The sequence below is a fragment of the Danio rerio genome, chromosome 3 (genome assembly GCF_052040795.2).
Source record: "Danio rerio strain M-AB ecotype USA chromosome 3, GRCz13ab, whole genome shotgun sequence".
Classification (NCBI taxonomy): Eukaryota; Metazoa; Chordata; class Actinopteri; order Cypriniformes; family Danionidae; genus Danio; species Danio rerio.
The window spans coordinates 55,496,418-55,524,369 of record NC_141023.1 but is presented as its reverse complement, the minus strand read 5'-3'; the positions used below and the strand labels follow the sequence as shown (position 1 = coordinate 55,524,369).

The following is a 27,952-nucleotide window of genomic DNA, read 5'->3' as shown; positions in this document are numbered from 1 at the left end:
TTCATAAGCTGAATTCAAAGATCTAAAACATTTACGAAGTACTGTACACTGAAGGCTTCTTTCTCTGAAATATTGTTCATACTTGTATAAATATGTCAGGGAGCACTTTATTGCAGAGATAATACATCTAGAGACCCCTATAGTTTTTCCTTTTTTTTTTTTTTTGTGATTTTTTGTAATAAATTTTTAGATTTTAAAGATTTAAAATTTAAAGATTTTGTGGAGGCAATTCCTAGAAATTTGTGGAAAATCGAGATTATATATAAATAAAATAAATATATACAAATAGTAAAAAAAAAAAAAAAAGAAACATTATATATATATATATATATATATATATATATATATATATATATATATATATATATATATATATATATATATATATTCTAAAAATCCCTAGTCTATATTAGACTATAGACTATAATAGACTATGGTCTAGACTATACTAGACTCGCTTGTAAGCCATCAGCTGATGTACACTGTTAATGACTAATCGCTGCCACCTGTGGAGCTGAGCTCTGCCAATTCATTTGGCATTCCATTGGCCAGTTTTCTTACTCTTCAGACTGATTGGTCATCTGGCGCACTCCCATATGTCTTTCCAGACACATGTCGGAGATCCCATAAAGAGTACCTACAGATTATAATATTCAGACAACTGTACATACATAATACTTACTTGTACATTCTGCTGTTTGAGACTCAGTTGTAGAAGAGGTTGTAATGGCAGGAGATGCTGAAATATTAAGGTGTAATAAAATATAATTGTGGTAAATTTGATTGACCTTTCTTTAAAATTTATTTAAATATTGCAAAATAAAATTTAACTTTTTTTGGCCAACAATAATCCTGTAGTGAAAAATCAGATTTTCTGACATTTGAAGTACATGACAAGCACACTACAATTCCTTTTAGATTAAAATGTTCTCACATTAATCCCAGAAAAAAATATACTTACTTGAAGGAGCTGATGTGTGAAACTGTGGGAGACTTGATGGAGAGTATGATGTGGCAGAGGCTGCTGGGACATTTTGATGAAGAAATAGATATAAATGACTGTTTTTGCAATATTTTGTATATATATTTTATTTTTAAAATCTAAACATGAACTTGTTTAGTACATATACATTACTTGTAGGTTCTGCTGTTTGAGACTCAGTTGTGGAAGAACTTGGACTGACAGGGGGTGCTGAATAATTTAAATGTATTGTATTAGAAACAATTTTGCACATATTTACAGAATGGATAGACATTTAATGGTGATATTTAAAATGAGTAAAGCCATAACAAAAATATGTTATCATCACAGACCTAATACAAATACAGTAGAATTCCAACACCTCAATTAAGATGGACCTATCATTATAATTTTGTAATTGAAATGTTCAGAGCAATAATCTATGGATTAAAGAAAAAAAACTCACTTGAAGGAGCTGATGTTGGAGACACTGTTGATGGTGTAAGATTCCACCCACCGGTCCAATGACGGAGTCCAGTGTTGTGTTCGAAGGATTTCTGCGTGTATGCCTTTTCGGGCACTTCTGGAAAAAGTTATTTTACTTCATTATAATATGTCGACCAATTTTATATCTGACTTCATGCGTATTTCAATCTGCCTCCAATTTCACTTTTATAAATTCACCATTTATGTTTTTAGCTGATCATGTTATTAGTTTTGATGCAATTTAGAATTTAATATTTTCTGGGGACCGATATTGTATTCTAAATTCTCACGGACGATATGTCGACACTCTGAAAATAGTCAGAGGGTGCAGGATTAAATAATATCCAAATAGGCTGATTGCATAACGCTCACCTAGTCCTAAAAGAACAGGGGCCTCATGTATCAACGCTGCGTACGCACAAAAACTTTGCGTACGCCAGGTTTCACACTCAGAATTGCTCACGTTTGGATTTACTAACAATGAACTAAACGTGGGAATGTGCGCAGCTTCACGGCAGCTTTCTGGCTGGCGTACGTGTCTGTTTTATTTCCATTGGCGACTCCTAGAGGCAGTTGTATTAAGTTCCTCTCTACAAAGTGTCTGAGCCTTGCAATGGCAGCTGTATGAGACGGGTTCATCTAGCAGGTATATAAGGTTTCCATACCATACAGTTGACCAGCTAAACATTAAAGCACAATTTGCAGCGGTCGCCTGTTTTCCCAATGTAATCTGAGCTATCTACTGCACGCACATTGCTATAAAGACACTATCTGAAGATGAATTTGCATGCGTGAATCAGAAACATTTCCATTCAATAAATGTGCAAATAAAATATGATGCACAAACTTATTGATGATTCCTACTTGTCTTTCTTGTGATAAATAGTGGGCAAAATCTGATATGTAGCCGGGAAAAAAAAGAAAAAAGAGTTCATCAGACGCCGGATTCGAGCCGAGTTTATGCTCGAACATGTCAATACATGATCACATGCGTCTTACGGTGCGCCACAGAGACTGCTAAAGGTATTGCAACATTTTACAGATATAAACCACACTATTTCCTTTTTAATGCACTCAGTGCGATGTTCAGACAACTGTGTTAACCGCATCAGCTAAACTCTCCCACTCTATTTTTTTCTTTTGTTGTTAATTCCGGAGAACAAACTTGCAAATAACACCGCTTTTCTCCGGTCTACCTCCGAAAGCAGCACCTCCATTTCACATTCTGTTCAAAGTTTCTCTTCTTGCTTGATTTTGCCATTGCTTTTTCGTTGGGTTTTGCCTTTAGCATAGTCATTAGCATATTCATAAGGGGGAGGAGGCAGGGAGGGGTTTTGTGCTAGTGCATGTTGCGCTCAGTTTCACGTTCATTTGGATGTACAAAAGAATATGCGTGAGATTCGGCGTACGCAGTGTTTCATACATCTGAATTTTTTTCTGCGTATGCACATTTACAGCTTTGTGCGTACGCAATGTTTTAGTAAGATTTCCACGCAAGTCTTCGTACATGAGGCCCCAGATCCTTTAGCCAAGCCCGTGCAACTTTCTACTTTCAGTGGTTAGTTGATTTAAAGTTCTACATGTTATAGGCTCGGAATGGCTACGTATAATCAAATGCGCCTATCAATCAAATAAATTATGCTGTACTATAAGCGTAGCGAAGACTCCTCGTAATCTACTGGATACAATGAATTCGGAAAACTCCAGAATTAATCAAAAAGTTTAACATTTATTTTGCCAGGCAGGTAAAACAACACTTAGAATGAATCAAAATTGAATACCAAACACAATTGATCAGCATAACATATGAACTCATGTACAAATACAAGGTTAAAAATAAATTCATAAAGTCAGCATACCTGGCATTAGAAGAGACACACAGAGGCTGTGTAAAAAGTCTCGCTACAGAAACTTCCCCAAGTGTTTTGCCAAGATTCTTTGAATACCCATTAACATTTGTGAAAGAGTCATGAATATTTAGCACCCAAATATCTGACACTGTTTTTAGAGTTAATTAACTTCAAAGGGTTTAACATTTGTTTGAGGTGAAAAGGTTTATCAACAAATCTTTATTATGGACTGTCATTCTTAGGAGAAAAAAAAAAAAAAAACATTCACCAGGTTAGCTTTAGATATCCGTGAACATCTGTGAAGTAAACATGACCATCTACTCCTCAAAACACTGTCTCTGTTCTCAGAGTTAATTAACTTCAAAGGGTTACCCAATGTTTTGGGGTGAAATGAAGACTGAAGACAGTTCACCAGTTTACCAGTCACACCTGAATGATTATAACTAAAAAACAACACCAGTAAGGGAGAGGGATGCGGGTGGAAAGAATGTTCTGAGTATGTCTGAGTTTTTATGATTTTATTGCAAGGGATGTTTGTTTGAGTAAAATCCAGTCTTACAATGGTGAATCAGTTGTGGCAGAGGATGCTGGGATATTTTAAAAATAATAAAACATAGAATTATGCCTTTCCTATCTTGGTTGATGTGTTTATAGAATTTTTTACTCTAAAATTCAGCATTGCAAGAACTGTTACAATTTATAAAACAAATATACAGTTATTACTTGCAGGCTCTGCTGTTTGTGTTGTAGAAGGACTTGAACTTTCAAGTGGTGCTGAAATATTTAGATTTATTTAAAAATAGAATCTTAAATATATTTAAAAACAATTTATCAAACTAATTGAGTCCTTCAGGCTTGCTTGAAAGCTACAGGTACCTGTGTTGAAGCATGGTTGAAACTAAACTGTGCAGGGCTGCGGCCCTCCAGGAACATCTGACAGGAGTTAGACATCATTCATTCATTCATTTTCTTTTTGGTTTAGTTCCTTTATTAATCTGGTGTAACCACAACGGAATGAACCGCCAACTTATCCAGCATGTGTTTTACACAGCACATACCCTTCCAGCTGCAACCCATCATTGGGAAACATCCATACAGACTCATTCACACGCATACATTACGGACAATTTAGCCTACCAAATTCACTTGTACCATGTCTTTGGACATGTGGGGAAAACCGGAGCACCCAGAGGAAACTCACACTAACATAGGGAAAACATGCAAACTCCACACAGAAATGCCAACTGAGCCAGCCAGGGCTCAAACCAGCGACCAGCGAAATATGCAAGTGCATTAAAAATTAGTCTTCAATATATTTTAATACACAAATTGTAAAATAACTGACAGGCAGTGCTGTAATATTTAAAGGTGTTAATTAAAAAAAATAATAATAAGAAGAAAAGCCCTTACAAAAATATCAAACCACGAAAGTCTTAATAGAAGTACAGTAGAATCCAACAACTCTAATTAAGCTGGACTTATAGTTGTTATTAGACAATTAAAATGTTCACACAATAGTCCTTAAATAAAATACTCACTTAAAGGAGTTATGGATGTTTGAGTCTCAGTTGATGCAGAGTTTGTTGTGGCAGAGGCTGCTGGAACATTTTGATCAAGAAATAGGAACACAATTTGTTGACATGTATAATGATTATAATAATTTATATTAAGAGCAAAAAGGTCAAACATTCATGAAATAGTGTTCAGACAACTGTACTGTACGTATTTATTACTTACCTGTAGGTTCAACTGTTTGAGACTCCATTGTAGAAGACCTTGTACTGTCAGGGTACGCTAAAATATTTACATGTATTAAAAATTAAAAAAAAAAATGCACAAAAACACAAAAATTATATTTTATTATTTGACAAAAATAAAAAATTGAGCCCGATTCTGAATTAAAATCTTCCAATTAAAACTCACTTGAAGGAGCTGATGTTGGATGTTGAAGAGTTAATGGAAAGTTTGTTGTGGCAGAGGCTGCTGGGACATTTACATAAGAAATAAACTTTTATTATATGCATATACCTTTACATTTACATTTACATTTAGTCATTTAGCAGACGCTTTTATCCAAAGCGACTTACAAATGAGGACAAGGAAGCAATTTACACAACTAAGAGCAACAATGAATAAGTACTAAAGGCAAGTTTCAGGTCTGTAAAGTCTAAGAAGGGAAGTGTTAGTAGTGTTTTTTTTTTTGTTTTTTTTTTTTTTTTGGCAGCCAGTGCAAACGGACTAGCAGCGGAGTGACATGTGCTCGTTTAGGTTCATTGAAGACAACTCGTGCTGCTGCATTCTGGAGCAGTTGAAGAGGCTTGATAGAGTTAGCTGGAAGCCCAGCTAGTAGAGAGTTGCAGTAATCCAGTTTGGAGAGAACAAGAGCTTGAACAAGGAGTTGAGCTGCATGTTCAGATAAGAAGGGTCGGATCTTTCTGATGTTATAGAGTGCAAATCTGCACGTTCGAGCAGTTCTAGAAATGTGGTCAGAGAAGTTTAGTTGGTCATCAATCGTTACTCCAAGGCTTTTCACCATTTTGGATGCAGTAATGGTTGCCCCATCCATCTGGATTGAAAAGTTATGGTGTAGAGTCGGGTTGGCAGAAACTACAAGCATTTCCGTTTTTGCGAGGTTCAGCTGAAGATGATGATCTTTCATCCAGTGTGAAATATCCAACAGGCAGGCTGAGATACGAGCTGGAACCGAGGGATCATCTGGATGAAAAGAGAGGTATAGCTGGGTATCATCAGCATAGCAGTGGTAGGAGAATCCATGTCTCTGGATGACTGGTCCTAGAGATGATGTGTAGATGGAGAAGAGAAGTGGCCCAAGAACAGAGCCTTGAGGTACCCCAGTGTTTAGATGCTGTAGGTTGGACACCTCTCCCCTTCAAGACACCCTGAATGACCTGTCAGAGAGGTAAGATCTGAACCATTGTATAACAGTGCCCGCAACGCCCAGTGACTCAAGCGTAGATAGCAGGATCTGGTGGTTGACAGTGTCAAAAGCAGCTGACAAGTCCAGCAAAATGAGGACTGATGATTTAGAGTCTGCTTTAGCCAGTCTGAGATCCTCCACGACCGAGAGCAGGGCAGTCTCAGTTGAGTGGCCTTTCTTAAAGCCGGATTGCTTGTTGTCCATGAGATTGTTTTGAGTAAGAAAGTCCAGGACTTGATTGAACACTACTTTCTCCAGAATCTTGGCCATGAATGGAAGCAGGGATACTGGTCTGTAGTTTTCAAGTAGCGTATGGTCCAGGTTGGGTTTCTTTAGCAGTGGGGTTACCCTAGCCTGCTTAAATGTAGTGGGGAATAAACCAGAGTCAAGAGATGTGTTAATTATGTGAGTCAGTGTTGGTATGACTGCAGGAGAGATGGCTTGCAAGAGATGAGAGGGAATGGGATCGAGTGGACAGGTGGTTGCATGGCTAGATAGCACAAGTTTGGACACCTCAGACTCAGAGAGCTGAGAAAAAGAGGTGAGTGTGTGTGGTGTTGGTGTTGTATCTTGCGTGTTTGTTGTAGGTGCAGCAAATTGAGCACTGATTTTTGCAGTTTTGGTGCAGAAGAATGTAGCAAAGTCATCAGTAGTAAGTGTGGAGGATGCGGGTGGAGGAGGAGGATAGAGGAGGGAGGAAAATGTTTTAAAAAGTAGGCGAGGATTAGTGGCATTGTTGATTTTCAGACGGTAATACGTCTGCTTTGCAGAAGTAACCTCAGCTGAGAAAGAGGACAGAAGAGTTTGGTATGTTAAGAGATGTGCAGGATTTTTAGTTTTCCGCCAAATTCTCTCCGCAGCCCGAAGTTTTGAGCGATGCTCACGGAGAGCATCCGAGAGCCAGGGTGCAGGAGGACTGGCACGGGCTGGCCTGGATGCAAGAGGACATAATCGGTCTAGACATGATGCTAGTGTGGAGCAGAGTGTATTAGTGGCACTGTTCGAATCAAGTGCAGTGAGTTTGCGAGATGGAGGAAGAGAGTCTGAAACAATGGTGGATAGTCTATTGGGTGAGAGAGATCGTAGGTTTCTGCGAAAGGTAACCAGTGTAGGAGTGTGTGGCGGCTCAGGAGTAATGTGGATGTTGAGAGACAGAAGGAAATGATCAGATATTTGTAGTGGAGTTACTATTGTTTGATCAGTGAAGCAGTGTCGTGTGTGAATAAGGTCTAGCTGATTACCTGATTTGTGGGTAGCAGAAGTAGGTGCTCTTTTTAGGTCAAAAGAGGCAAGCAAAGTCTGAAAGTCTGCAGCTTGCGGTTTGTCAACGTAAATGTTGAAGTCACCTAGCACCAATAAGGGAGTGGCAAAATTAGAAAAAGATGAGAGAAGAACATCCAGTTCATCTAGGAAGTGACCTAATTTACCTGGTGGGCGGTAGATGACAACCACATTTATGTAGAAGGGGTGGATAATGGTGACTGCATGAAATTCAAAGGAGCTGATTGTTGGCAGGGACGGTATCAGAGTAAATTTCCATTCTTTGGAAATTAGTAGTCCAGTCCCACCCCCTCTCCCTGTCTGACGAGGAGTGTGGGAAAAAGAGAAATTAGCAGAAAGAGTAGCATGTGTAGCAGTGTCCTCCGGCCTCAACCAGGTCTCAGTTAGAGCCATGAGATTATAGTCAGAATATGTAGCTATGGAGGTAATAAAATCAGCCTTGTTAACAGCTGATTGACAATTCCAGAGGCCCACGGAGAGAGAGAGTTGTGAAATAGTAGATACATGTATTGAACGAAGGTTGTGAGGATTACGCCTGCAGCGTACCTCCCGTGTTTTGCGAGTGTTAGTAACAACAGGAATTAGAAAACACATAATAAAAGTGCATTGACAACAAAAAATAAGTGTAAAGTAAAACAAGAAAGTAAAGTACTCAAGTGCTTTGTCGGTGTCTTTGCTCGGTGGAGTCGCGCAGGTAGAGTCGATGGTCTTTACCCTCGTCGGTCTTCACACGAGGCGGTCTTCACACGAGGCTGCCGCGACCGCTGCCGCGGTGAACTAGTTGTTTATATAACCCCAAAGCACTAGCTGATTGAATTCAGCTGGACACGCCTCGAGAGTCAAAACAAGGGCCGAAACTGAGGCGGACGACGCGAAACCGCGTCTGTGTTCGCTACACAAGCTCTTATAGTAACCAAGGAAACAGTGGCTAAACAACTTCTAGTATTATACACAACTGAAAGCAAGTTTAAATGTCCTACAACTTTACACAAACAGCTGGAAACAAGTCCTCAAACCATACACAACTGAAACAAATCTTAAATGTACTTACAGGCTGCTGGTCTAGATGCTGCTAAAGTGCTTCTCCTGCCGACTAATGCTAGCGTGCTCACTATATAGTGGTTACCTGGCGTTTGGACACGCCTCCCGAGTCAAAACAAGGGCCGAAACTGAGGCGGACGACGCGAAACCGCGTCTGCGTTCGCTACACAAGCTCTTATAGTAACCAAGGAAACAGTGGCTAAACAACTTCTAGTATTATACACAACTGAAAGCAAGTTTAAATGTCCTACAACTTTACACAAACAGCTGGAAACAAGTCCTCAAACCATACACAACAACTGAAACAAATCTTAAATGTACTTACAGGCTGCTGGTCTAGATGCTGCTAAAGTGCTTCTCCTGCCGACTAATGCTAGCGTGCTCACTATATAGTGGTTACCTGGCGTTTGGACACGCCTCCCGAGTCAAAACAAGGGCCGAAACTGAGGCGGACGACCTTATTTGTTATACCTTACATGTTAACAGACACATTTTAGCATAAAATTAAATCCTGCTTAGCAGGAAAACTATAATATTTTATAATAAAATCACCAACGCAAGAGTATTCAGAATATATATAACTTACTTGTAGGTTCTGCTGTTTGAGACTCAGTTGTAGAAGAAATTGTACTGACAGGGGGTGCTAAAATATCTAGATGTATTTAAAAAAAATAGAAACAATTTTGCACAAAATCACAGAAAATATGTTTAAAAAAATCATTAGATATTTAATTGTGAAATTAAAAAATTAGTACAGCCCAAACAAAAGGTTATCAGGACATCCAGAATACAAACACAGTAAAATTCGAACACCTCTAATTATGGTGAACCTATACTTATCATTTTCCAATTTAAATGTTTACAGAATAAACTTCACTTGTATTACTCACTTGAAGGAGCTGATGTTGGAGACACAGTTGATGGAGAGTTTGTTGTGGCAGAGGCTGCTGGGATATTTTGATCAAGAAATAGCAACACAATTTGTTGACATGTATAATGATTATAATAATTTACATTGAGAGCGAAAAGGTCAAACATTCATGAAATAGTGTTCAGACAACAGTACGTATTTATTACTTACTTGTAGGTTCAACTGTTTGAGACTCCATTGTAGAAGAACTTGTACTGGCAGGGGACGCTGAAATATTTACATGTATTAAAAAGTAAAAAAAAAAAAAAATTGCACAAAATCACAAAAATTATATTTTATTATATGACAAAAAAAAAAAAGAGCCCGATTCTGAATTAAAATCTTCCAATTAAAACTCACTTGAAGGAGCTGATGTTGGATGTTGGAGAGTTAATGGAGAGTTTGTTGTGGCAGAGGCTGCTGGGACATTTAAATAAGAAATAAACTTTTATTATATGCATATACCTTATTTGTTATACCTTACATGTTAACAGACACATTTTAGCATACAATTAAATCCTGCTTAGCAGGAAAACTATAATATTTTATAATAAAATCACCAACGCAAGAGTATTCAGACAATATATTACTTACTTGTAGGTTCTGCTGTTTGAGACTCAGTTGTAGAAGAACTTGTACTGACAGGGGGTGCTGAAATATCTAGATGTATTAAAAAAAATAGAAAAAATTTTGCACAAAATCACAGAAAATATGTTTAAAAAAATCATTAGATATTTAATTGTGAAATTAAAAAATTAGTACAGCCCAAACAAAAGGTTATCAGGACATCCAGAATACAAACACAGTAAAATTCTAACACCTCTAATTATGGTGAACCTATACTTATCATTTTCCAATTTAAATGTTTACAGAATAAACTTCTCTTGTTTTACTCACTTGAAGGAGCTGATGTTGGAGACACAGTTGATGGAGAGTTTGTTGTGGTGGAGGCTGCTGGGATATTTTGAAAAAAAAAAAATGAAGTTGCAAATTCCACCACAGCAGTAATCGGACGATTGTAATTATTTATTACTTACTTGTAAGTTCAACTGTTTGAGACTCAGCTGTAGAAAGGCTTGAACTGGCAGGGGGTGCTGGAATAGAAACATTGTTGCACAAAAACACAGAAATTGTATGTAATTATATGTGCTTACACTGTTCTTTACACAAGGTTGTTTATAATTGTTTATAAGTCCTCTGGCGTAGGTGCTTATTGTGTATATGTGTCATAAGCTGTTCTTGAATTTATTCATACATTTAAAATGCATTTTAGCACGGAAGAGTTGATGAATCATGATTTATTCGTGAAAATGTCTATACACATATTTCATACATACATTTTAAAGAGGTGGTCCAGAAAGTAATTTTAAGGCTTGGTTGTGTTTATAAGATGCAAAGCAATGTGTGCTCATGTTTCACTTGAAGGAAATCACGTTATTTTTTCATAAATCTCACTTTGATTATACACAGCTACTCAGCTAACATGAAAACGCCTGTCATATTTCCTAGTTCCTCTGAAAGACCCGCCCTTAAGTGACTCTGATTGGTCATTTATCATAATGTGCTGCTATTCGCGGATCGGCTCCACATCATGCCCGTAAAAGCATGCGCTTTTTTGCTGTGTAAACAATCAGTCAACCTCCTGCCTGCTCTAAAATAAAATTTGACAAGTGTCTGTAACGAGTGAAAATGGGGTGTGGCTCCTTTAACAGCGTTTGCTATTGTGTGTGTGTCTATGGGCCCTATCATACACCCGGCGCAATGTGGCGCAAGGCGTGGCGCAGTAGTCTTTTGGTAGTTTAAGCTTGGCGCAAGAGTCGTTTAGAGGCGTTGCGCTACGCTGTTTAAATAGCAAATGCATTAGCGCTAATTTTTGCACCCATAGGCGTTCTGGTCTAAAATGGAAGGCGTTCTGAGGCGGACCGCTGGTGCGTCGCTATTTTGAGAAACTATAATTGATTTTTCATTAGACCAAAACTAACCCGGTCTAAACTCCGGCGCAGAGTTGCGCCTCGCTAACGCACTGCTTAATACGCACAAGAGAGCTATAAGCAAATATCTTTACATATTAAAAATGTAAATATTAAGGATATATATAGGATATAATAAGAATAGATATAGAATATAAATATAAAGGATTAAAATATTACAAAACATATTATCTAGCCTACATAAATATGAAAAATCACTGCTTTTATGTCTTCTTTATCTCGGGAGGCTTTTTCAGTTAATTCATAACAAATTGCTTTTGTATAATGTTATTATTATTAGCAGTATTATTTATTATATCCATATTTATATTTGTTTTATTAAAAACAAGCTTAGATTTGCCCACCTGTCAGGTTTTGGACCATATGGGGCACAGCATGTGTTTTAAGGATATAACTCAAGTTTTTGAGCACATTTTGCTATTATTATTCATTTATTCGTTTGCTGGAAATTAAAACTGAATTTAGAAATAGTTTTGAAACAAATATTTGCGCTTAACAAACAAAAGTATTTATTTATAGACTAATTGATGTCTGTGCGTAAAGGTTTCCCTATCCAAGAGCGAAAGTGATCCATTATCTCTCATTCTCACGCAGTAGATGCTCTGTTTAACAGTTTTCTTTTAAAAAACTGTTAACTGTTTGCTTGTGAAATGCTAATTTTTTCCACTTAGACTTACTTTGCGTCCTGTAAATAGTGAATGCGCTCTTGGCATGACGCAGCTGACTCTTAAAGGGAATGGGAGATGAGACTGTAATTGGTTAATTCTTAAAACACACCGACAAATCATTAAGAAAATAAACTCAACCCTTTTAGACCATGCGCCGAAGCGCAAGGCAGATTTCCTGTGCTTAAATTAGCAAAAACGCGTCCTGACACGCCCTGAAAGCATTTGCGCACTGCGTTTTGCGCATGGACTGTAAAAATAGAGCCCTATGTGTGTGTGTGTGGTGTGAATGTTGTCTATGTGTGTGGGTGCCTGCGAATGTGTAAACTTTCTGTAAAAAGCGCATGTGCGCAGGACTTTCGTTTTCTCTGATGCTCTGATTAAGTTATTTTCTGTAATATATCGTGACAGAAGAATAAAGCACAAGATGTGGGATATACTACCTTTGTGAGCCTTGATTTATTATTCTGCTGCTACACGAGTCAGGTAAGCTAACCTGTATTTTTTTAAACTCTATGCGTTACACAAAGGCTTTCACGTGTATCCGGAATATGCAGGTGTAATATGAATCATCCACATTTCTTTTGCCACTTCATTATCTGAGATTTTAAACGCATGGAAAAGCTGCCTGAAGACAATCAGCGCAGTCGCACGCACACACATAAGAGACACAAACGTCCTGGTGGTGTGTGTGTGTGTGTTTACAGCAGTTTGACTGATAAATATAAATTTGTACCTCATTCCTTTGCCCGCAAAGCAGCATTTTGCATTGTTTACATCGTTGCTACAGCATAACTTACCGATAACGCTAGACACTGTACATGTTATGATCAATTTTAACAAATAAAAACACTTACAGGTTGTAGATCATAGCTTCTGCTTTGAGGAGATTTTAGCCGAATCCAGCACTGAACTGGGAGAGATTTTGGAGCTGTTTTGTCAAATCATGCTTGCTGTGTATTTTATAATTCTCTGGAACATAATTAATATTTAACTGTAAGCACGTCTGTTTTTGTGTCAAGTGCTTTGGAAGCCCAAATACAGAAACAGAAGAAGCTCTGTGGAAACAGCCGTGTTTAGACGCATTTTTAGCTTCATCTCTGCTATAACGTCACAGCGTCTCTGGCCACGGACCTTACCTGCGCAGTTTGGATGCCCAGTAACAAACTTTTGTAATCTCACAGGGGGCAAAATATTTTTTGTAGTCCCCAAAATTCATTGTAGGCTTTGCTAAGCTAACTCTGTAAAACCCAAGGTCACCCTTTGCATTGAACTTTTTACATTCAGAGATGTTGTTTCATAGTAGACCACCCCTTAAAATGTTCACAAAATAATACATAATTTAAAAGACTTACTTAATGGAGATGATGTTGGAGGCAGAGTTAATGGAGAGTTTGTTGTGGCAGAGGCTGCTGGGACATTTTGATGAGTTAGTTTCCACCACAACAATATTCAGACAATTGTACATATCTATTACTTACTTGTAGGTTCTGCTGTTTGAGACTCAGTTGTAGAAGAGCTTGTACTGGCAGGATATGCTAAAATGTGTACATATACTAAAAATAAAAACAATATTGCACAAAAATCACAGAAACTGCATTTGAAAAATAAACCAATATGCACAAATGAGTAGTGTCCTTGCAAAAATACCAAGTCCTAATATAAAGACAGTAAAATTCCAACAGCTCTACTTAAGCTGGACAAATACTTATAATGAATACATTCACTCAATTCCCTCAATAAAAAACTCACTTGAAGGAGCTGAGGTTGGAGACTTATTTGATTGAGTGGCAGAGGCTGTTTCCATTTTAATGTAAAAATAGAATTACACTTTTTTTCCCCTATTTTGACATTTTTGCATAGAGTAAAATTCCTCATTACTAGAACAGTTACCGTTTATAAAAATAACCATATAAACACAACAGTATTCAGACAACTGTACATTTATATTACCAGTGGTGTAAAGTAACTAATTACAAATACACAAATTACTGTAATTGAGTAGTTTTTTTTTTCTTTGAAATTATAATTTACCAAGTAGTTTAAAGAATGTGTACTTTTACTTTCACTTGAGTACATTTTTAATTTATATTAAATACTTTTACTTCACTACATTCCTTCAACCTGCATTCACTAATTTATCTGTCAATGGGGATTAGAAAAATCTGTCCTGTGATTCCTTTCCAATCAAATTGCACATAGAAGTTAAATTGCATCATAATAAAATGAAGACGTGAGCTTTATAATTGCAGCAAACTGTTTGGAAGCAATAAAAGTGTCAAAGAAGATGGCCAAAATCTGTACACGCATTGACCCAGAGACCGTTTAGATGCATGTCACTGATGAGAAGATGACAGATGTTTACTGTATGATGACCAAAAATGGCCTTTAACACCCAGCAACCACAAGGCATCAACATCACATCAGATTGATGTTGTACCCTAACGCCATAGGGGTGTTGCATTTTGTTGGAAATGAAAATCGTGTTGACGTCAGAACTCAACATCAGGCTGACATCAATGTCCAACCTAAAATTAACCAAAAATCAACGTCTAATGATGTTACAACTTGACGTTGTGTGGATGTTACCACTATGACATCTTTCAGGCATTGAATTTTGGTTGCTATACCTGATGAATAAATGTCAGTATTTGACGTCAATATGACATTGGTTTAAGATGGTGGCTTGATGTTGGATTTTGGTCACTATATAATGTAACGAATATGGCCGACCAGACACATAAACATTTTGCATTTTATTCCACAACCAGCTAACTTTGCCCAGAGAAACCTGATTCCAAGGTATTTACGACCCAACGGAATGTGCCATGCTGCTCTAAGCAAAGGAATGACTTACAAAGGACTATTTGCTGTTTAACACTGTTTTCATATAGACTTTACTCTTTATGTTTAATCATATGTTTTGCAAAGTTTCCCTTTCTCTTGTATTAATATTTTTGGTTTTAATACCCTTGCATATAATGTTTAACTGTACCTAGGCTAAGCATCCTCTTATACTGTTCAAGTTTGGACTTTTTGAAAAGCTTACTCGTTGTACAAATTGATCATTGACATTTTATTTTAATATGAGTGCAACATAATAATGTTTTAAGAGACTTTAACATTTTTGTCCCGATTTACATAAAATTTGCCTATGCAAATTATTCTGCCTCGGACAAAGACCCATAAATTTAATATTCCATGAAGCTAGCTTCTAATTGGTCAACTTCCCATGGAGGGTGGATCCGAACCTGCCCTATACAAGTTTAGTACCTAGCTAAACTCCCTCTCTTCCTCTTCTTTGCTCTTGGAACCCCCTCTCTTCGCACGCACGCTCTCTTTTCAAACTGCCTGGAAGCAACCCCCCCCCCCCCCCTCTCTACTCCCAAGGCCTCTGTTTTGAAACCTTCTTCAACTCTATACAACAAACCTAAGTATAGAAACCTCCAAGAAAGCAGGCAGAAACCCAGACAGAAAGGGTTAATCAGACTGCGCTCGGACATTTCACCGCCCAGAATGATTTTTTGCCGCTTCAACTTGAAACTACAACCTCGTGAGGAACAAAGATCAGCCAACCAACCACAGAGGTCGGACATCACGAATAGACCGCAAGTATCACCTTTCTCCCAACATCTAAACTGGTGTGAACTAAATTAACCCTAAAGAGACAATAGAAGGGTTATATTGAATTTGATTACGTTTGGTTGCTTGGTTTGTTCTTACAGACTCATAGGTTTTTCCCATCATTACATCCTCTCATCCTCTGCACGTTTGTTACTCTCCCCTATGCTTGTATGAATGTGTGTTTGTGTTAGGTGTTAGTTTCTGTTAGATTAGTCAATAAAGTCTACTTTTGTATAAAGAAAGGTTCCTGTGTATATTAATGTATCTAATGTCTTGAACTTTGATCTTGCTACCCTGCTCAAATTTCATGTTGAAAGCATAGCTGAACGATTCGTTTGTTCGGATCAAAAGAGTCGATTCATTTGAAGCCCCGTTCAAATGAATCTTCCTCCCGCTAAGCTATTCTGCTATATAATGTTCCAGAAGGTACACGAGCCTTAAAATCTGAATCATAACTCGCAACATTATAGATCATCCTGAACAGATGACTGACCAAAAACGTACAGATAGGATTGGCATAACCCACAGCTCTCTAGGTACGATGAAGTGAGGGGAAAAACACACTCTCCATCTGGGCTGGAAGGACTGGCTCAATTGTATCCTTCGCCAGGAGGGTAGCAATTTTCTTACGAAAGAGAGGGGTGGCATGGCAATAACTGATTAAATTTATACACGTGAACTCGGGAGGCCGTCAGTGAATTGAAACACAACTGAGTCTGACCACCCACTTGAGCTACTACAATTGGCTGAGCAGTGCTAACCAGGCCGACAAAGTCCAAACGAGCAGCATCACAGGAACGATTGCTGACGTACCCATGGAGGGGCAGCTTCGGGATAGGGAGTGTTCATGCAGGGAATTGAAGCATACAGGGGAAGAGCTGAAAAAAGAAATTGACTCTTATCTTCCTCCTAGGATCCCGCGGAGAGGCTGGAGGTGCGAGAGAAAGGAGCTTATTCTCTGGCGCCCTCAAAAGCCGCTCTTTTTTGGATAGCTACATTTATTTACATGGGAGCCCCAGTCCTTCACCGAAAAAATAACTGTTCTTCTCCTCTTCAAGTTCCCACTGACCTTGGATGGGGGTCTCAGCTTACCCTTCCTATAGCTTCGTATCCACTGGCCACCCCGCCATCAAAGAAGGTAAGGGTGGAAGCACACGAAGAGCAGGCGGAAATAAAATGCCCTCTATGCCTGCAAGTGCGTGCTGTGCGCCCCTGAGAAGAAGGAAGGCATTTTACATCAGCCTGTACGTAACACCCTCTAGTTGGTCTTGCGGTGAGACTACGAAACAATCCACATCCAGCCACATTGCTGAAGCAGCCTAGGAAGCGCAGCTGGTCTAACTCAAGAACTGTGACCACGCATTGCACTCTGTAGGATGGTAGTGAGCCCGGTCTGTCGGAGGGAGCATGACAGCTTGCCCTCCGATGTCACAATGTGCTGATCTCCGATGTCATCAAGCAGAGGTGCAGCCATACCGGGGAATGAACCGAGACAACCACTAGAAGCTTGGATAGGGCGTGCTGTGGAGGAGTGGGGGGTCCTCTTTTACAGGGAGCAATAGGGGGGCTTGGAGACTGTGATATCAGCTCTGCAACAGCCATGCCCTCACAGTGAGAACATCAGCAGTCCTCGAGCACCGCATCAACATGCTGGACCTCCAGACCTGTGATGTGGTACCCATACCCATCATCCGGAGATAGGAATCACGGCATCCAGAGATGCACAGTCAGGACAGCATCTTGAAAAAGACACGTTGCTTGACTTGATGTGTTGCTCTCTTAGGATCTGCTCTTTCAGTGAAAACTGCTCTTTCAGCAACCAGTGAAATGTCAAGTAAATGAGAAAGGAGCCCAGTTCAACCGTCGCTGTAAACGTCGTCACACAGACTAGTAGAAATACTGCTTTCTTGATGAAGTCAGTTTAGCAGAAGTACTCTTCAGTCTCTAGTGTGAAGCTCTGAAGCAAAAAAATCTAAGTTCTTGCATCTCAGCTGTCAGTTGATATACTCTGTTGATGACTAATCGCTGCCACCTGTGGAGCTGAACTCTGCCAATTCAGTTGGCATTTCATTGGCCTGTTTTTTTTTTACTCTTCAGAGTGATTAGTAATCTGACAAACTCACATATGTCTTTTCAGATACTTGTCAGTGATCCCATAAAGGGGAACTACGAATTAATATAATATTCTCATAACTGTACATATATAATACATAATTGAATGTTTTTCTTTTTAATTTTGAAAGAGCTTGTACTGGCAGGAGATGCTGAAACATTGAGATGCAATAAAATATAATTATGGGGAATTTAACTGACCTTTTTAAAAATAAAATGTAGATATTGCAGAATAAAATGTCACTTTTGACTCACAATCTTCCTGTAGTGAAAATCAAATTTTCTGACATTTAAAGTACTTGACAAGCACACTACAATTCCTTTTAGATATACAACTAAAAGGTTTACACAATAATTCCAGACAAAAATATACTCACTTGAAGGAGCTGATGTGGGAGACTGAGGGAGAGTTGATGGAAAATTTGTTGTGGCAGAGGCTGCTGGGACATTTTTATGAAGAAATAGATTTAAATAACCATTTCTGCAGTATTTTAAAATATATTTTGATGCATGGCATTATTTAAATATGTGAAACCTAAACATGAACTTGTTTAGTACATATGTATTACTTACTTGTAGGTTCTGCTGTTTGAGACTCAGTTGTAGAAGAACTTATGGGCGTGCTGACATAACTGACAGGGGGTGCTGAACAAAATAAATGTATTGCATTAGAAACAATGGTTTAAAAAAAAGTTTTCAAAAAGTCTGTTGTGGCAGAGGCTGCTGTGACATTTTATTAATACAGAAGAAAAATAGAATTATGCTTTCCCTATCTTTGTTGACATGTTTACAGATTTTTTTTTCTTTACTATGAAATTTTGCGTTGCAGGAACAGTAACAATTTCTAAAATAAATAGTAAAAGTTTGAGTTGTAGAAGGGCTTGTACTTGCAGGGTGGTGCTGAAATATTTAGATGATATTAAAAATAGAATCTTAAATTTAAGTACTACAAAAATAAACAAATTTTACTAAATCATTATCATATACTGTTATATTTGTCACTGCGCTAAGATAATAATGGTTAATAACTGGATGTGGAGACAATGCTTTCACAGCATGCTGCCGTCACTGCATCGTCAGAGCGGGGATGATCGCAATGCCAACCTTTCAGTGCAGAGGGGACAGCCTAGCTCCAGTCAGCTGAAGGAGGATTGTTTCACACTGATCAGGCATATTTCGGAGAGAATTACACCACACAGTAAATAGACTCCTCTTCAGGGCGTAGGCATGCCTCGTAGAGGGTGCTCTAGTCTGAGTGACGATGTTAACCACCTAATGGGTAGTTCACCTAAGTCCTCCATGCTCCGTCTATGGACCACAGGTGAGGTTCCAGAGACCTGGGCATGGGTGCCAAAGGGTGCCTCTCCCAGAGAAGAAACCTTCTTCAAGGGGATATGCCAGGGAGGAGCAGTCACAAGAATAGAGATGAAATACAGGTCCGATTGAGCCAGAGAGGCGCAAAAAAAGACCTGCTTTTCATCCTCACTGACTTTACACAGTATCTGTGCAAGTAGGTTCACTGGAGAATTGCGTATTTACGCATGACCCGGGGCCAGCTGTGTTAGCCAGTGCACCAGAATACATTCATAACAGCTGGACAGCCGGGGGTGGAGTCTCCCAGGCAAAACTGCCATGAGAGCACATTGGCTGCAAGGTTGAGCTCGGCGGGAAAAGAATGGGATGCAGCAATTTCACTGCATATGACTCTGGAGGAGCAGACAGCAAGCAAGCTGAGACATGCGGTGAGAGCGGATGTCTCCAACCCGAGAAAAGAGATGCTCTGCATGAGGGCAAGCCTGCTCTTTTCTCGATTGACCCAAAACCCTAACAGAAAACCTACGGAGACAGGGAGAGCCCGGAAAGGAGGACTTTGAACTGCCATGTTCGATCATCGCAGGCAACTACAAAACTGCCGATGGCGTGGGTAAATAGAGACATGCACATATAAGTCCTTTTGGTCTATTGCTGCAGACCAATTCTGAGGACAAAGGCACCAGGGGATGGGCTTCTGCAAGAGCACTCTGAGTAGATGGTTGTTCGGCTGGAGGGACTGACTCGATTGCGTCCTTTGCCAGGAAGACAACAATCTCCACGTGCAAGACAGGGACAGATACAGGGTTGACCCTTGTTTAATACATGCCAGATAACTTGGGGGACCATTTTGGCAAACTGAATCGCAAAGCCGAGTCTGATTGTTCCAATGAGCCATCGCAACATGCTGGGCCACGCTAACCAGGCTGGCGGAGACTGTGCAAGTGACACCATCGGTAGAAACACTGATGCACCAGCGGTGAGGCAGCACAGGATGAAAGAGCTCACCCCGGGAGATGCGCATTTATAGGAAGAGTGGAAGATAAGAGGTTAATCTTAACTTTATACCAAAAGCCTAAAGGGGGACTTGGAGTGTGAGAGAAGGGAGCCCGTCCTCTGGCACTCTCGGAGCCTGTGGTGCAGAGAACCAATCCTTCAAGCAGGAAGGCATAGAGTCCCATGCAGTCAGTGTTCGAGCGGTCACACACAGAGAAAAGAGAAATCGCTCTTACAACTTTTTGGTAGCCATACAGCCATAAGTTAATGATACGGGTGTCCATGGCAGTCCGCCAGGGAAAGCGCAACCCCGTCTTAGGGACACTTCACAGTCCATACCTGAGGCAGGGGGCTTAGACCGTCTGTGGCACAGATGAGCGCCCTCTCAAGGAGTAGCCAAAATAAAGGGGGAGTACTCGATGGCAATTGACTGCTCTTATACCGTGGTTTATTCCTGGGTGAATTCCTCCTTGGTGTTGCTGAACAGGCCAGCATGGGAAATGGGTGTGTTAAGAAAGCGAACTGTCAACACCACAGATATCTGCCAGGTGTTGTTCTTTTAGGAAACTTGTCCTTATACACACCACTCTAAAAGGACCAGACCCAGAAACGCCAGGCAAGGTATAATACCCAGCTTGACCGTCTGCCGCAGCGTCTCACACAATCTGGACTGGGAGTAGCTTTTCTCTCTTTTCTCTGTCAAGAAGCTTGCAAGAACCATTACGAAGACTCTCGAGGACTAAAAGCAAAAAGGTAAATCAGTGATGCACAGCTGGCATCTTTATAGATCATTGATTGTCATTGCTATCAGGTGTGTACGCTGCTGCCACCAACTCATTGGCATTTCATTGACCCGTTTTATTATTCTTTCAGATGATTGGTTTCTGACGAAATCCCCATAGTGGAAGCTTCTACATAGCAATGAAGTTCCCCTCCCGCTGGAGAACTATAATTTTTATTTTCCAATGAAATTGTTCACACAATAATCCAAATTTTTCAGACAATTATGGATAGTGGTGATGTTGGAGACACAGTTGATGGAGAGTTTGTTGTGGCAAAGGCCACATTTTCATTTTAATGAAAAAATGAAATTGGATTTCCCCAACTGGAGGCTGGAAAACTTCCTCTATAAGGCATGTCGCAAGAAAGCCAGTCATCTGAAGAGAAATAAAACAGGCCAATGAAATGCTAATCAATTGAAAGCACCAGTGCACAAAGCTGGCGGCAATCGCAAGCAATTGTGAATAAGAATGCCAGCCATGTGTCGCTCAGCACCTTTTTGCTTTTAGAAAATTCACGTGCAGACTGAAAGACATGTTTTGCTATCAACCTCCGACTTTGTTCAGGAGAGAGTGAGGGAAAGCTGCTGTCTTCTGAGAGGCTGATTTTTCCTGGATCCTGGTGGTCGAGCTGGGCTTCTCCCGTTCCTGGGTGTTTCACTGAAAAGGCCCTTTAAGAGCAGTGAGTATAAATTATTAACTTTAAGAGCAACACGGTTGTGCAGCACATCTTTTTAAATATGTCTGAGGGTTCAGCATGTTAATTCAGTGCTTGCGGGAAAGAGCGAAAAACCCCTGTTGTCCCCCACAAGAAGCGGTTGGCACTTGGGCAGATCTGATGGCTAAAGTGGGGGTCAATTTGCCGCCCTCGGGCTTGTGGATCTCCCATTCTTCAGCACGCTCCATCCAAGCCTCAAGTGAGAGAAACTCTCAATCCTCCGAGATGATTGTACAACCACTTGATGACACTGAGGAAAAGCTGCCTATCGCTGCATCAGTGTGGGCTGTCATTTTCCAATGACAATTTGGGGACTGGTTTCCTCCCTCAGGGGTGGTAAGCAAGGCTCTAGATTTAAAATTGATATGATGGCCGTGCATACATGGGCTGCTTTGGCCGTCGAGCTGGAGATGGCTTGCACCCCAACTCTGCCACCGGACCAATTAAACAGGTGTTGCTTGAAGGCTGAAAGGAAAAGGAAATCCTCTTCTCTTCCTGGCACAGTCAGTCTCTGCTCCTGTCCAAGGTGGTCTGCATCCCTCTGGGCCAGAGCCCTCACTGCTGTGGGCCAGGCTGCTACCACCTTGCATGCTATGGCCACATACCAGTGCTACCTGGTGCAGATGTTGACCCAGCTGCACGAGGGAGGTTACGACCCAAGCTTTATGTACTATGCCCCACAATCGACTATACTCTGAAAACCAACAAGTTGGCTGCAAGTGTCCTGGGAAAGACCATGTCCACACTAGTGGTCTAGGAACAACTTTGGCTTAACCTGGCAGATATGCATGATGTTGACAAAGTTTGCTTTCTTAACGTACCCATGTCCTAGGATGGCCAGCTCAGCAACCTCGGAGGTGAGTTCACCCAGGAATGTACCATGATATAAGAGCAGTCAACTGCGACCATACCCATGCACTTGGATGCTCCTCGTTGATGGTGCTGGTCTGCGGCTCCAAAATCTGCTCTGCCACCCTGTCTGTTCCAACATTTAACTGGCAGCATCAAGCAGCCCACAAATAATCACCACCCCCACCTCAGGGCGCTGCTAAGTCCGATAAATGGACCGTGAAGCATCCCTCAGACAGGCCACTCTGAGAAATAGAATATTTGCTCATGACTATGGCTTATTCAGACAACCAGACTCTACGAAATTCAGTCGCCTAATGGCCCCCAAGTTCACGGATGTATATGACACCAGGGTCAGCCCTGTGTCCGGCCCTGTCTTATGCGTAAAGATTGTTATCCCCCTGGCGAAGGATGCATTCTTGCCGAGAAATCTGGTATGGGTTTGGTTTCTGCAGTTTTAGAGTTGAGCATAGCAGTACAAAATCCTCCCTTTCAAGTTCTTCTTGTCTCCGCGGGTATTCTCCAAGCTTGCAGAGGGTGCCCTAATGCCGCTTCGGCTTGCAAGCATCCGTATCATTATCTCGACAGCTGGCAGATTTTAGCTCACTCACAGGATCAATTGGTTATGCTTAGTGACAGGGTGCTCTGGCACCTTGACCTGTTGGGGTTCGGGTCAACCGAGAAAAGAGCAGCTCACCCCTGCACAGAGCATCTCTCTTCTCTCTCTTCTTGGACATTTAAATAAAAATACACTTTTATTATATGCATATATAATATTTTGGTCAACATGTAAACAGACACATTTTACCTTACGATGAATTTCTGCTATGCGTGAAAACTTACAAAAAACAGTATTCAAACAACTGTTCATATAATTTACTTAATTGTAGGTTCTACTTTTTGAGACTGTAGAAAGACTGTTAGAGTTGTAGAAAAGCTTGTACTGACAGGGGGTGCTGAAATATGTAGACGTATTAAAAAAAAAAGAAACAATTTTGCACAAAATCACAGATATGATATTTAAAAGAAATTAATAGACATTTATTGCAATGTTTAAATATGAGTAGAGCCCTAATAAAATATGTTATCAGGACAGTCAAAATAAAAACACAGTAAAATTGCAACACCTCTAATTAAGATGGACCTATAATTATCATTTTCCATTTTAAATGTTCACACAATCATCTAAATTCCTTTTTTAAACTCACTTAAAGGAGCTGATGTTAGAGACACAGTTGAAGGAGAGTTTGTTGTGGGGAAGGCTGCTGAGATATTTCAATAAAAAAAATAATAAGTTGCAGATTTCACCACTACAGTACTCAGACAACTGTAAATAATACTTACTTGTAGGTTCAACTGTTTGAGAATCAGTTGTAGGAAGGCTTGAACTGGCAAGGGGTGCTGAAATATTTACATATATTAAAAACAGAAACGAGATTACACAAAATCACAGAAATTGTATGTAATAATATGTGCATAACATTGTTTTGAGGATCCATATATTAGTCCTATGACAGCATGGGTGAAGGTTAAATGTGTGTAAGCCTTCTCTCGCACAGCTGTAAACAGATCATTAGAGTTTATTAAACTTTCATTTCATGAATCCAATTTATGACCTTTATTCTTATCTGACTCCAATTTATAATAATTTATATTTAGATTCATCCATTTTAAGCTGATTACATTATGGTTAGTGATTTGGTATAATTTAGGTTAACTAACCTAATCATTTCTTTTCATTTAATGGTTCCTCGTTTACCCAAAGTTGCTAAGAGTCAGTATGCTGGCCAGTTACATCTGCTCATGGACACAACCTCACCAGTTTTGGTTCTTAGATAGTGATTATAACTGTAAACCAACTTCCTTTAAGTAATATTAGGGTGCCCAATGCTTGCTCATATAAATACATTTTGATTTAGCCACTAGATTATATCATACTAAGTCAGTGACTGTCAGAAATTAACAAGTCTCTAGTGCTATGCCTATGCTCCATCCATTGAGCCTGAATGTATGAACAAATCCTGGTCGTAGGCTGCGGAAACATCAGCCTAAACCATCTTCTAGTTACAGTGTTTTAAGGAGATTGTAGAATTAAACAAAAATTATACACTTATTAGGCAAAGATTTTCCATGCCAATTCACATGATTAAACAAAATAAGCCAATTCAGAAATGTACAACATCAATTGTTGAAAAGTCTTGATGCAGAGCTCAGAGACTCACACACTGCAATGAGGTATCCTGGCTATTCGCTGTGTGGTGTGCTTCTCTCCGAGATGGACCCTGGACATGCCAGATCGGTGTGATGCTATACTTTTTCAGCTAAGGCTGTCCCCTTTGCATTGAGGGCCTGACGTTATGATTATCCCCATTTTGAGGACGCGGGGATGACTGCGCGCTGGGAAAGCATCGCCTCAACATCCAGTTCCCAGAGGCACGAGACGCTGGATGATTAAATCAATCCTGTCCACCTCTCATTCCTTCTTGAAAATTTATCTGTAGCCAAGGTGTGCTCGATTCACTCAACTCAGTCAATCTCTTTAAGATTGAGCCAATTTTCCTCACGTCTTCTGGATAACAACAATATATAAGGAAATTTGATTTGGCCTTTCTCTCCAATACAGAGATATGTGTGATTTTCTTACTCTGCACAGTTGAGTTCCCCATTTGGCAAACCCTACAGAGTTCCTCCGAGGCCCCCAGCACCTGACTCTGCTAAGGAATTGGGTGCTTGTCCCATTAAATTGTTCGCATGCCTGCTCGGTCAACCAGTGTTTTGGGTTTAGGTGCCTGCTTTGCATGATTCCCACTCTGCCGATCCCATATGCTTCACATTGCCACGTTATAATCCCCCCCTCTCCAGGCATACTCCCCCTTCTCAGGGTTAGTCCATATGTCTTCCTGCCACCAGGTCTCCCCATTTAGGCCGCAGGTGGCCTTCGCATTTGAGTCCTCCCCATTGGGGATTGGCATGCTTTCCAAAAGCATTTTAAAATTCCTAGAATTTTACTAGGTGTATTATTTACAAATCTGTAAAAATATAGATAAGGCTTTAAGTGCTTCACAGGCAAGTAAGGTAAGTTTGGGCCAGGGGACACGTTGGAAGGATGCGTCTCTGGGGATGATGGTGCACTCACGCTGGAGCCTGGCAAACCTATCACTAGCAACATGACAAGGTTCAATCACTGTGGCATATTCCACAAATTTCCCCATAGTGGAAGTTTTCCACATAGCATAGAAGTTCTCCTCCCACTGGAGTACAACGGTTACTACATAACGTTCGAGGTTACAGAAGTAACCCTTCGTTTCCCGAGGAAGGGAACGGAAGTGCTATATAGTGGATTTGATCTTGGGAAAATCCACGTATGGGAGGATTCGGTTCAGAAGCCGCTTGTCTGAAAGAGTATTGAACGGCTTCACTCGCAGATTGTAAAACCTTGCAAATGTGTTGGGTGTTGCCCAGCCCGCAGCTCTACAAATGTCCGTTAGAGATGCGCCACGTTCACGCGCCCAAGAGATGCAACCCTCTGAGTGGAGTGTGCAAGCACTCCCGGGGGACACGGCTCACCTCTGCTCAAATAGCGAGTAAAATGGCATCCACAATCCAGTGGGAAAATTTTTGTTTCGATACGGCACTTCCCTGGTGCCGACCGCCATAACAGACCAAAAGCTGCTCAGATGATCTAAAGTTCTAAGTATGGTCCACATAAATGCGCAGGGCGTGAACTGGAAAAAGTAAGGAAAGGGCTGGGTCTGCCTCCTCCGGGGCAGCGCTTGCAGGTTCACTACCTGATCTCTAAAGGGGGTGGTAGGAACCTTGGGCACATAACCCGGGCGGGGTCTCAGGATAACGTAAGAGTAGTCCGGCCCGAATTCCAGGCACGAGTCACTGACCAAAAATGCCTCCAGGTCCCCAAACCTCTTGATGGAGGCCAACGCGACCAGCAGAGCTGTCTTCAGGGACAGAAATTTTAGAGATACTGAATCGAGTGGCTCAAAAGGATCTGCGCGTAAACTCGTGAGAATGAGGGCGAGATCCCAAGAGGGCATGAGAGGGGGGCGGGATGGATTAATTCGCCTAGCACCCCTGAGGAACTGGATGATGAGGTTGTGCTTTCCCACGTTGCCACCAGCTACCGCGTTATGATAAGCTGAGATGGCGGCCACGTAACCTTGAGAGTGGAGGGCGACAGCCTGCTGTCCAACTTCTCTTGGAGGAAAAAGAGAACAATACTGATCTGGCGATTTCGGGGGTCTTCACACGAGAGACGCACCATTCAGTGAATAGACTCCACTTCAGGGAGTAGGCGCACCTCGTGGAGGGGGCTCTAGCCTGAGTGATGGTATTAACCATCGCACTCGGTAGGTTACCTAAGTCTTCCTCGCGTCTAAAGACCACATGTGGAGGTTCCAAAGATCAGGGCGAGGGTGCCAGATGGTGCCCTGTCCCTGAGAGAGTAGGTCCTCTCTCAAAGGGATCTGCCAGGGGAGGGCCGTCGCGAGGAGGGAGAGCTCTGATATACAGGTCCAGTTGGGCCAGAGGGGCGCAACTAGCAAAACCTGTTCCTCGTCCTCCCTGACTGGCTCCCTGGGGGAAATGCATACTTGCGCATACCCCGAGGCCAGCTGTGGCCAGTGCATCCGTGCCGAGAAAGCCCTCGGTCTGGGAAAAAAACAACTGGCAATGAGCATTCTCGGGGGAAGCAAACAGATCGATCTGGGCCTCCCCGAATCGCGCCCATATCAGGTGGACAGACTCGGGGTGGAGTCTCCATTCTCCAGGGCGTATCAGCTGCAGTGAGAGCGCATCGGCTGCACGGTTGAGCGCGCCTGGAACGTGAATGGCGCGCAACGATTACAGCTGCGGGTGACTCCAGAGGAGCAGACGGCAGGCGAACTGAGACATGCGGCGAGAGCGCATAGCCCCCGTGCGGTTAATATACGTCACCGCCGCCGTACTGTCCGTCCTGACCAGCACGTGTTGCCGCTCCAGCACCGGTAAAAAGCGGTGGAGAGGGAGGAACACTGCCAACAGCTCTAGGCGATTGATATGCCAATGCAACTGGGCACCCTTCCACAGGTCCGCAGCTGCATGCCCGCGACACACGGCCCCCCAACCCATGTTGGAAGCGTCTGTTGAACAACAACATGGCTGGACGCCTGTCCTAGAGGCACACCGGCCTGTAGGAACGAGGGGTCTTTCCAAGGGCTGAGGGCGCGGCGACACAGCGCAGTAGCAGAGACTCGGTGTGTGCCCGCGGGACAAGCACCTTGTCTCTGTGCATAATCAATTGCTCCAGCGAGTGAGCAAATCAGCCAGTCGTCGAGATAATTGAGTATGCGGATGCCCATGAGCCGAAGGGGTGGTAAGGCACCCTCCGCGAGTTTGGTGAAGACCCGCGGAGACAGAGAGAGCCCGAAGGAGAGGACCTTGTATTGCC

The 27,952-nt window shown here is 41.3% G+C and overlaps 1 protein-coding gene across 8 annotated transcripts in view; it reads right to left on the bottom strand.

The window, feature by feature from the left end:
* LOC137490062 (uncharacterized) overlaps positions 1–27,952 on the bottom strand; it is a 98,988-nt gene that overhangs the window by 23,244 nt on the left and 47,792 nt on the right. The window contains exons 23-41 of one of the 8 annotated variants that reach the window (XM_087245178.1): positions 23,857–23,913; positions 18,433–18,504; positions 18,237–18,296; positions 13,605–13,679; positions 13,479–13,532; positions 10,505–10,561; positions 10,365–10,421; positions 10,062–10,127; positions 9,828–9,887; positions 9,639–9,695; positions 9,448–9,504; positions 9,144–9,209; positions 5,221–5,280; positions 5,035–5,091; positions 4,836–4,895; positions 1,428–1,544; positions 1,136–1,192; positions 962–1,021; positions 683–739 (exon numbers count right to left, since the gene is read on the bottom strand). In XM_087245178.1, coding sequence (XP_087101304.1) covers positions 683–739; positions 962–1,021; positions 1,136–1,192; positions 1,428–1,544; positions 4,836–4,895; positions 5,035–5,091; positions 5,221–5,280; positions 9,144–9,209; positions 9,448–9,504; positions 9,639–9,695; positions 9,828–9,887; positions 10,062–10,127; positions 10,365–10,421; positions 10,505–10,561; positions 13,479–13,532; positions 13,605–13,679; positions 18,237–18,296; positions 18,433–18,504; positions 23,857–23,913 — 1,206 coding nt within the window. Of the gene's footprint in view, positions 1–682; positions 740–961; positions 1,022–1,135; positions 1,193–1,427; positions 1,545–4,835; positions 4,896–5,034; positions 5,092–5,220; positions 5,281–5,516; positions 9,210–9,447; positions 9,505–9,638; positions 9,696–9,827; positions 9,888–10,061; positions 10,128–10,364; positions 10,422–10,504; positions 10,562–13,478; positions 13,533–13,604; positions 13,680–18,236; positions 18,300–18,432; positions 18,505–23,856; positions 23,914–27,952 lie in introns of those variants that run through there. The other 7 variants (XM_087245179.1, XM_087245183.1, XM_087245185.1 and 4 more) reach the window with 7 other exon arrangements.